Genomic DNA, 9,637 nt, shown 5'->3' on the forward strand with positions numbered 1-9,637 from the left:
TGGAGCGGCTCCTGTCTGTGGGCTGTGCTTCTGGCGGCAGCCTCAGGAGACAGTGCGCCCCTGCTTCCTGACCCCTGGGGACACCTCCAGTTCGACCCCCACTCTACAGGTGCCCCTAGGAGGCAAGAAAAACGAAGCTGTAGGGGTCGTTTCCTCTTGTGATTCAGGCAAGGGAAGTAAGTAAAAGAACTCAAGGAAAACACAGCAGAAGAAGGGAGGGAGGGCCTGACCCCCCGAGCACGAGGCAGCCGCACCAAACGCTTGGCAGACAAATCTCCCCGGTTGCCATCGGTTTCCCGACATCCCTAGGGAAGGGGCAGCTCCTGGGAACCTGTCACAGCCTCTCTCTCCTCAGGAAGCCCAGCAGCACCCCGAAGTGAGGCCGCTGTCCCAACAGCACAACGGGGGTGGGGCTCGGACGCCACGTCCTTCCCTGTCACGGGCACCAGGCAGCAGAGAGACAGCGGGGCCGGAAGGAGGATCTGGAAACGTACAGAGCAGCTAGGAGCCCCCCAGGGCCTGGGCCCCCAAACTCGGAGCTCGAGGGATTCCGAGGGAAAGAGGAGCCGGGCAGGAAGGAGAAAAGGCGGGAAACACCCCCATCGCCTGCACGGGGCCGGCGGGGTGCGTGGCCGGAAGCCCAGAGAGTGGTGCCTCGAGGGCAAGTGTTTTCCTCGTGGTTCCCCACGCGAGAGGGCAGGGACCCCCGCCCCCCGAGAGCGCTGGTCAAGCCGTCAGCTCCTCTTGTGGCTCTATTTACATGGATGTCTTTTGTCGACAAGCCCCCCAAAAGTTGGGGGACAGTGGCCCAAGCAAAAGACTGAGGCTCAGAAAGCAAAAATGAGCAACAATCAAAACTAAAATCCGTGACTTTTCTGGCCCTTGGTGTGTCACAGCACCCAGACCTCCCGAGCCTAAGAACCCTAAGAACGGGGGAGGGGAAACAAAAACCCTCGCAACCCCCCTCCCCATCCCGTTGCCAGGTGGAAGAGACTGTTTCCCGGTCCTGCTCCCAGCTGCACACTCCCCTCCCCTGAAAGTACTTATTCTGCCTGTGAGCGTCCAAGGGGGTCCGTGGGCACCCCTGGGTGTCCCTTCACAGCAGCCTCAGCAAGAGGAGCCCCAGGGAGGCGGGCTGGGCAGTGCTGGCTTTGCTGCCCCACCGTTCACAAGCCCCCCTTTTCCCTGGAGATGCTCCTAACCAGGGCAAAGGGCAAGGGTCACCACACTATTTGCAAGGGCAGCTGGGCCCATGGGAGCCCCCACTTCATGTCTGTATAGGAATCCCACCAGAGCTGCTGTTCTGGGCCAGACTCTGGCCCAGCCAGCAACACCCCTCAGGAAGGGAAAGAGATCTGGGTGCAGCGGGGAGGAGGGAGGGAGGAGGGGGGAACCAGTGGCTGATACCCCCAGACCCTGTAATGACCTTGACAGCAAACCCCATTTGGATCCAGGGGCCATGTGGAATGCAACTTCTGGGCAGTTTGTCTTTATTTTTTGCAAGTGGCATCAGTGCATGATGCGACGGAAGTCGAAAGCGTGGAGGTAGAAATGTCTGCCACCCACGAAAGGGTGTGGTTTGGTCCTTAGGGCAAGACCCCTCCCCTCCGGCCGAGCTGGGAAGAGAGGAGTCAGACCGAGGAGATCCTGGGGGAGCTTCTCTCTCGACGAAGAGCCCAGGGCGGCTCCCGGGAACGCATGGCCACGAATCCGGGTGGGGACAGGAGGGTGGTGGCGTGTGTGGCGGGGACGGCAGGGCCTCCCCAGATTCCCTGCCGACTGCAAGGGCCTCCCACAGGGTGGACACCGGAAAACCACACAACGCAGACAGAGGGACGTAGACTTTGCATCTACCACTGGGCAGAAATCCTGCAGAGACATCGGGGGACAGTGGCTTCTGAGTCCACTTCGAGGCATGGGACAATGGCTGCTGACCGCAGCCAGGAAGAAGCTGGCACTTCCGAGCGAGAGGCAAGGCCCAAGGCCCAGCCCCTCGTGCCTGGGCATCTCCCCTCCTCCGTGCCCTCCCCACCGCACGGCGGGTGGGAATGAGGGAATGAGGGTGCCGGTGGAAAGCAAGAAGCAGAGGCACAAGACCCTTGGAGGCTGGGGTCAGGGCCGGGCGTGGGGAAGCGAGAACAGAGAGCGTGGACCTTCCTCCCTCACCATCAGCGGCTGGTCTTCCTCCAAGCCCTCTTGACCCAAGGAGCAGACAGAAGGACGCACCCACCCTTGGCCCTACGAGGGTGACCTCTTCCAAACAGAGCTCCGTGTCATCTGAGTGAGAGAAGGCCAGAGAACGAGGGAGCAGAGGTCTCTAGAGGGAAAAGCGAGAGCCCCGTTATTCCGCTCAACTCTGGGAGGCCACAGCGAGGGTGTTGACATAGCCATGGGCCCCCCCTTCGTTCTCGGAGACGCAGTGACTCAGCTGGGAGCCCCCCTGAGGCTGCGGCGGGGGCGGGGGCGCAGAGGGCGGAGCGCCATAGCCCCCTCGGGCCCGACTGGGGGACGCCCGGCTCCCCGAGTCCCAGCAGCCCTCTAGGGCCTCCAGGCCACGGCATCCGAGGAAGAAGAGGTTCTTGAGCATGAAAATGGAGAGGGGCTGCTGGTAGCTCACCACCAGTAGGCAGCGCAGCGCCAGCAGGGGCACGTCCACCAGGCAGCCGCCCAGCAGGCGCAGGAGGCGGCCGCAGCCGCGCGGCCCCGGGGCCTGGCCCCAGGCGACGTTGAGCTCGTAGAGCCAGAGCACGGGCGAGGAGAGGGTGAGGAAGTAGACGGCGATGAGCAGGTAGCGCAGGTGCGCGGGCAGCGGCACGCGGCCCTCCAGCATCAGCTCCACCAGGGTGAAGCTGTCTAGCAGGTCCAGGCACGTGCCCAGGAAGCAGCCGGCGGCCCGGTGCTGCTGGGGCTGCAGGACCAGGGGGCCCGTGGAGCCCGGCGGGGCGCCCGCCTCGCTGATGGCCCGCACCAGGCTGTAGAGCAGAGGCACCGACAGCGCCATGGTGAGGCGGAAGCCCGTGGTGCCGAAAGGCGCGCGCAGCTCGATGAGGTCGAGGATGGACGTGCCCAGGATGAGCACCACCTTGGGCGTGAAGGCGATGGAGTAGATGAGCCAGGCCAGGTAGGCGAAGGCGAACTCGCCCACTGCTGCTGCCGCCGCCCCCGGGCCGCCCCCGGGGCCTCCGGGGCCCCCGCGGGACCCGCGAGACTTGGCCCCGGCGGAGGCGGCGTGGTGGTGGTGCGAAGGGTGGCTGTGCGCGCCGCCTCGACGGCTCCGACTGTTCTTGGCGAAGAAGATGGCCCAGCCCACCACCACGACCAGGTCGGTGGCGATCCAGGAGCACCAGTACAGGTCGGTGACGGCGATGAGGTACAGGTCCAGCAGCCCTCCCTGCGCCAGCAGCAGCACCACGGACAGCGCCTGGTAGCCCCAGCCGCACCCGGCGCTCTGGCCGCAGCCGGGGCGCCGACCTCTGCGGGCCGGCGGGGCCGGGCGGCCGCAGCAGCAGCAGCAGCGCGAGCAGCAGGAGGCGCCGCTGCCTGTCCCCGTGCCGCCCGCAGCCCCGGCCGCGCGGCCCCCCGCACCCCCGACGCCCCCGGCCGCAGCGCCCCCGCCGAAGTCCGCGGCAGTCATGCTGCTGGAGGAGGTGGGCGTGGACGAGGGGGTGGCGGCGGAGAAGGCGGCGCGCGCGGGGTCCGCGTTCGGGGCGCCCCCCGCGGCCAGGGGCCCCGGGATCCCGGCGGCGGCGGCGGCGGCGGCGGGCACCAGCGGCTTGCTGACACTGACGCTGTCGTCGTCGTCCTCGCGCTCTGCTCCGGTGCTGCTGCTGCTGCTGCTGCTGCTGCTGCTGGCGGGGGAGCCGCCGCCCCCGCCCCGGCTGGCGCTGGCGCTGCTGTCGCCCGAGCCGCTCCCCGCGCGGGGGGCGCCCCCCCGCAGGCACAGGGGCTGCGCCCGGGCCGCTGCTGGGCGAGGCGGGCAGGAGCCGGACGAGGACGAGACCGAGCGGGGGTGGCCGAGCGCCGGGTGCATTGTCCTCCGGGGCCGCCCGCGGCTCCCAGCCCGCCACCCCCGGACTGGCGGGGCGGTCGAGGGAAGCCGGGCCAGCCGCCGCCTCCTCCCCAGCGGCGGGAGCCGGACCAAAGTCGGGCAGCAGGGAGATCCGGACTGGAGCCGCCGGACTGGGCGGGCGAGCGGAGTCCCGGGTGGCTGGGAGCTGGGGCGGCGCTGCGAGGCGGGGGCGCCCGAGCGGGAGGAAGGGCCGCCGGCTGCGGAGAAACCAGGACTGGATCGCGGGGAAGGGGAGGAGGAGCGCGCAGAGGAGGGGAAAGCACGGCTGGCTGGATCAGCCGGAGAAAGGGGGGCGGGAGGTGTCTGGGCGCGAGGAGGGGGAGGCGGCTGTCCCAACGAAGAGGGGCAGAGGCGGGGGCTCAGCGCTGGGGGGGCCTGAAGGGAGCACGAGATTCCTAGAGATGTGGCCACGTGGTCCCCCCCACCCCCCGCAGAAACCCCCGGAGCATTAGTGGTTCCTGACCACAGCCTCCCAGCGCGGGGCCGAGGGGCAGACAGGCTCAGGCCGGCGTCCGGTTCTGCACAGTCCCTGCTGCCGGCAAGGGGGCAGCTTGGGTCCCTCCGCCGCCCGCGCCCACACTACCCGGCGGGCCTGCCTCTCCCGCAGGGTGTCCACCCTACTACGGCCCAGGATGGCTGTGAGGGCGGCCCAACAAAAAAATCACAAATTTACTTAAAACGTGATGAGATTTTGTTGTGATTACATGTCACGATGTACTGAATGTGCGGCCTAAGACAACTCTTCTTCCGGTGTGGCCCGGAGATGCCGAAAGGCTGGACACCCCTGCACGGCGTGGAAAAGCTGAGGGAGGAGGCAGGCCCTGCTGAGGGGCAGGACCGGGAGCGGAGGCGGCGGGCAGGAGTCTGTACAGGTCCCTGCGCCCAGCAGGGCTCCGGGAGCCGCCCAAAGGGAGGCCCACCCCCGACAGCGACTGGTCCTCTGCGTGCAGCTCTGCGGGGACGGAGGGCAGGTTCAATGAGGACATGGCGGCCCCCTACCCATAAGCTCTGGGTTCCTTCTGACTCACCCCTGGACCCGGTCCACATGGGGCTGGAAGGCGGCAGGTGGAGTTATGCCTTTCGGGGTTTAGGGCAGAAGAAATGACCAGAGCAGTTGTGAGCCCCCCAAAATAAAAGGAGGTTCGAGTACAGCACAAGCACCTGAGCCCCGTCAAAGTGCAGCCGGAGGCTCGCCTGCTCCTCTCCCTGCACCGCGGGCTCGGGTCTGCACGGTTGCCAACGGGCTAGGCCGCCTGGACAGCGCGCCCCCCCTCATGGGATGGGGACAACCTGCACTGCAGTGCAGGCAGGGGTCGGGGCTGGGCCGGCCCAGGCCAGGAAGCAGGGGTGATTGCAGGCAGTGTCTTGGCTCCCCCCAGGGGACACCAGCCCACAGCCACCCTGAACCTTGACCCAAGACCTCTGCCCACACTCACGGAGCAGAGGCAGCTGGCAAAGGCACAGGACGGGGCTCCCGAGAAGACACTGACACCCTGTCCCCACTCCCCACCCTGGGCCCCGCCCCGGCCCCTACTCCCACCTGTCAGGAGCCCCCGGAGGACAAGCTGCCTCCCTGGCGGCTCTCAGGGGCCCCTCCCTGTTTTCCTCTGTGCTCCGGGGAGGCGGACAGTCAGTCAGCTGGACCAACTTTCTGCGGGAGATTCCTGAGCCCGGCTCTTCCAGGTCTGAGGCCCTCAGTGAAAACCCCACAGGTGGCCCTGGCTGGGCAGCCGAGTCGGCCGGGGCATCATCCCAACGCACCGAGGTCGCGGGTTCAAGCCTCGCTCAGGGCATACGCAGGAAGCAACCAGTGGAAGCATGCATGGTTGCAGCAACAGAGCCGTGTGTCTCTCCCTCTCTCCTCAATAAAAAAATAAGTAAAGAAAAAAGAAAAAGAAGAAAAGAAGTAAAGAAAAAGGCTGCAGATAAACAGGACGGAGAACAGGGCACACAACCAGGTAAGTCGGTGGTCTGGGCACTCCAGGGATGTCCTCTCACCCCGGGCGTTCCCTGGCGGTCTGTGTGCACACACACAGCTCTGCGTCCGCCTGGGGAGGGCTGGGCGGAGATGTGATGGGGCGAGGCGGAAGACAAAAGATTTCCTTCCGTCTGAAGTGAGTGCAGACACCCCAGAAGGGTCTAGAACGGGGAAGGCACAGTCACTGAGCTCCTCATGAGCTCACTCCAGGTCACACAGCTGGTTTGGGGCCGAGCCGGGGCCTGTTACGTGCGGGGCTCACCTGGAGACCTGACGCCCTCCTTGCCCTGGCACAGAAGGGCCGAGGGTTCACGCCCCCTTGGAGCAGCAGTGGGTGGGCTCGGAGGAAGGAGCACGAGATCCTGGTCACTCAGCAGCAAAGGAAACTCAGAGGAGCAAAGCCAGCCCTTCCCAGCGCTGAGCCGAAGCCCCTCTGGACGGCTCCGTTTTCTCCCTCAGCGCCAGCATCTCTCAGCTTCCCAGCCGGTGAAGAACAGTCCACAGGCGACCGTCAGAGGGTGGGAGGAGCCTCACAGGTGCACCCCGCGGAGTGACAGTAGGGGGGGGTCCCCCTTGCTCGCACACAGTTGCCACAGTGACTCTTGGGACACAAAGGGGGGCCCTCAGGGGGCAGTGCTGGGGGTGGGGCGGGGCTGCGATGCTCTGGGCTGTCAGGACCTGGACCCCCCCACTGAGAACCCTCTGAGGGCAGACCCGCCCCTGCCCCGATTCACAGCTCCTTTGATACCTGGCGCCCAGTCTCGCCCTGAGCTGCTCCACGGCGATGCCGCCAACCACCTGCTTAAAGCAGGGGTGCCCCCAGCATCAGCGCCCCCGGGGCAGTCCCTGGGTGAGGTTTTGGGGTTCCGGAGACTGAAAAAAAGAAGCAAGTCCTTCCCTAGAAGCTCAGACTGGGAGGGAGACAGACTTGTAAACGATAAAGTGTTACGGAAGTTTAGGGCCAAGTATTTGGTGCTATTTGGTGCTATTTGGCTACAGAGTCGACCAGACACCCCTGCCCCCTCCAAAGTGGGGTCCCAGGGCTGCAGGGAGGGGGAGGCCGCTGTGGAAGATGCACGCCAGAAGGCTCCAGTTAGCGTGGGAGGGGGGCGAGTGAGGTTCAAGGCAGACCCCTCTTCTCTGCCTCCCGAAAAAGAAACCATGACATCAGGCTCCTGGAAGCAAGCGCTGGAGGAGCCGGGAAGCAAGCGCTGAAGCTCTGTCACCTCCCCGGCAGCTCACACCCTGCGGCAGTCCTCCCACCTCCGGATCCGACAGAGCTGCTACGAGGGCCCCCCCCCGCCCAAGCGAGGCGCGAGGAGCGGGCGGAGGAGCAGGCGGCCTCGGCAGCCCCACGCGGCAGCAGCAGCCGCGGGGCAGTGACAGAGCGACTGGGGGAGAGTAACTGACAGCCCAGATAGTTTAAAGTGCTGCCGGTTGCTACAGCAACCCTGGCTCTGCCGGGTTCCCAGCCCGCTCCCCGGGCAGCCGAGAGGGGTCCCGTCCCCGGGGGACACCCAGGAAGTGCCCCTGTTCCGGCGCTGTTCAGTGTGACCGCCTGAGAGCATGGCTTTGTTCCCGGTTAGTACTTCCTTGTGAACGAGGGCTTCCTTCCTGTTCAGGTTCGCTCACAAAGTCCTTCTTGTTTCTTGGGCGCTTGGCTCCATCAACACACAGAGAGGTGACATCGTTCATTACTCAGTCCGGGGCTGAGCTCACGGAGCCGCCGGGGGTCTTGGTGCCAGCGGTTCAGATGAGGCCACCACTGCGAGGCGAGCCGGCCCTGAGGTCGGTCCCACCGGGCTGCTCCCCAAGTCGCCATGCTCAGCTTTGTCCCCCACCTCTGCTCTCGGCCTTCCTCGAGTTTGGTAAGCTCGGCTCCTCTGGCCCGCGGAGAGCGCCCGGGCCCTCTCCGCAGCAGTGGCTGCCCCGGGGCTCAGAGGGGGAGGCCGTGGGCTGGGAAGGACGGGACACCTCTCGAGAGAGCCCCGGGATCAGAGCCAGGGCACGAACTTCAGCCCAGGCCAGCCCCTCTGGTGACTGACTTTGAAATGACTCTGAAATGTGACCTCCACGCGACCTCCACGGGGGCAGGCACTGTTGCCACGCTGGTCTCCACTACGGCGCCTAGCAAGGTGCGTGGCACACAAATTTCTCTTTTTAAAAAAGATTTTATTTATTTATTTTCAGACAGAAGGGAAGGGAAAGAGAAAGAGAGGGAGAGAAACATCCATGTGTGGTTGCCTCTTGTGCACCCCCTACTGGGGACCTGGCCCGCAACCCAGGCCTGTGCCTGACTGGGAATCGAACCGGTGACCCTTCTGTTCACTGTTCGGCACCCAATCCACTGAGCCCAGCCAGCCAGGGCACAAGATTTCTACAAACATTTCTACTGAATGCTCTTTGCCCTGACACCCGAGGCCAGGAACGTGGACAGATGAGGGCTCTCCGCCTCCACTGGGGTGCTGTGAGGCTCTAACAAAGCGTGGCTGGACATCTGTTTTAAAATGCTTTGGAAAAGGTCCCCTGAAGAGTGAGTGTCGTCTGGCAAGGCTGTCACCCAGGCCAGTGGCTTCAGGTCACGGACAAGGTGCTTCCGAAGCCAGGGCATCCCCCGGAGGGATCCCAGGTCACTGCCTCTGGGTCCCAGGCACTGGGGCTGTGCTGCCGGCTGCCCACCCACCGCCTGGCCCACCAGCCTCCCTTCTGCGCATGCCTGATCCCGCCCGAGCAGCAGAGTGCCCGCCCTGCCTCCGCGCTGCTCCTGGCACCTGGGGCCCAGCTGGAACCAATCGCCTAGAACTGCAAGTCCGCAGGTGGAACTTATGGAAAGTTCTTTCAAAGACCTTTGCCCCTTCTCCTCCCCCTTGGAGTGTGGGTGAGGCCTGAAGGTGGACCGATGCGTCTTGCACCCGGACGGACACTCGCACTGAGGACGGTGGCGACCAAGGGACCCCTGACCCGGCGCCGAGCCACGCCCCCAGCCCGAGGTGCCTGCCCCCGCACTTCCCGCCGTTTAGGAAAACCCCCGCGCGTCTGTTCAAGCCGCTGCCGTCCGATTCCTGTAACGAGCAGCCGGACAAAACCCTGAACGACACGGACTGCACTTCAAGTGGCTCCTCCACGGGACACACACCACCAGGTTCACAGGAGGGCCACGGGGGCTGGCGTGGGGTCGGGGAGGCTCTGCCCAAGGCCATCCGCCCGTGAGCGGCCGACCTGGGGCGGAATCCAGGCCGGGCTGACTGCAAGGCCCGGACGCCCCAGGGGAGAGACGGGAAGGCCATGTCTGTCTCCCGGGTTTGCAGGGGGGGGGTCTGCAGCCCCACGGAGCGCCGGCTGCAGGCGCGGGGGGCGCGGGGGGCGAGGGCGAACCACCACAGACAAGCCCATTCACGCGGCTCGGGGTGGAGAAGACCCAGGTGAGGAGCGAGTGAGCCTCGTGGGGGTGAGGACTGGAAAGAGGGAAGGGCGGAGCCTGGCGCACGTTGGGAACGAGGGTGGGGGGGCAGGTGCTGGGCCCGGAGGCGAGGCGGGTGTGTGGGGGGCGGTGCGGCCCGTAGGAAGTGGCCGAGGGGAGTGGGGGCAGG

At 65.8% G+C, this 9,637-nt stretch overlaps 1 protein-coding gene across 1 annotated transcript; it reads right to left on the bottom strand.

Annotated features, from left to right (window-relative positions):
* Window positions 1-244: 244 nt before the first annotated feature.
* TMEM121B (transmembrane protein 121B) lies at window positions 245-4,030 on the bottom strand. Its single transcript, XM_045839210.1, has one exon. It carries the CDS (start codon window positions 4,028-4,030, stop codon window positions 2,351-2,353), a length of 1,680 nt encoding a protein of 559 aa, XP_045695166.1. The 3' UTR covers window positions 245-2,350.
* Window positions 4,031-9,637: the final 5,607 nt, after the last annotated feature.

This window comes from Phyllostomus hastatus, unplaced genomic scaffold, assembly GCF_019186645.2.
Source record: "Phyllostomus hastatus isolate PE091 unplaced genomic scaffold, TTU_PhHast_1.1 phas_contig_29, whole genome shotgun sequence".
NCBI lineage: Eukaryota > Metazoa > Chordata > Mammalia > Chiroptera > Phyllostomidae > Phyllostomus > Phyllostomus hastatus.

Bases quoted from the DNA above. Each gene is read 5' to 3' on its own strand.
- TMEM121B (XM_045839210.1), bottom strand. From the start codon at position 4,030: ATGCACCCGGCGCTCGGCCACCCCCGCTCGGTCTCGTCCTCGTCCGGC.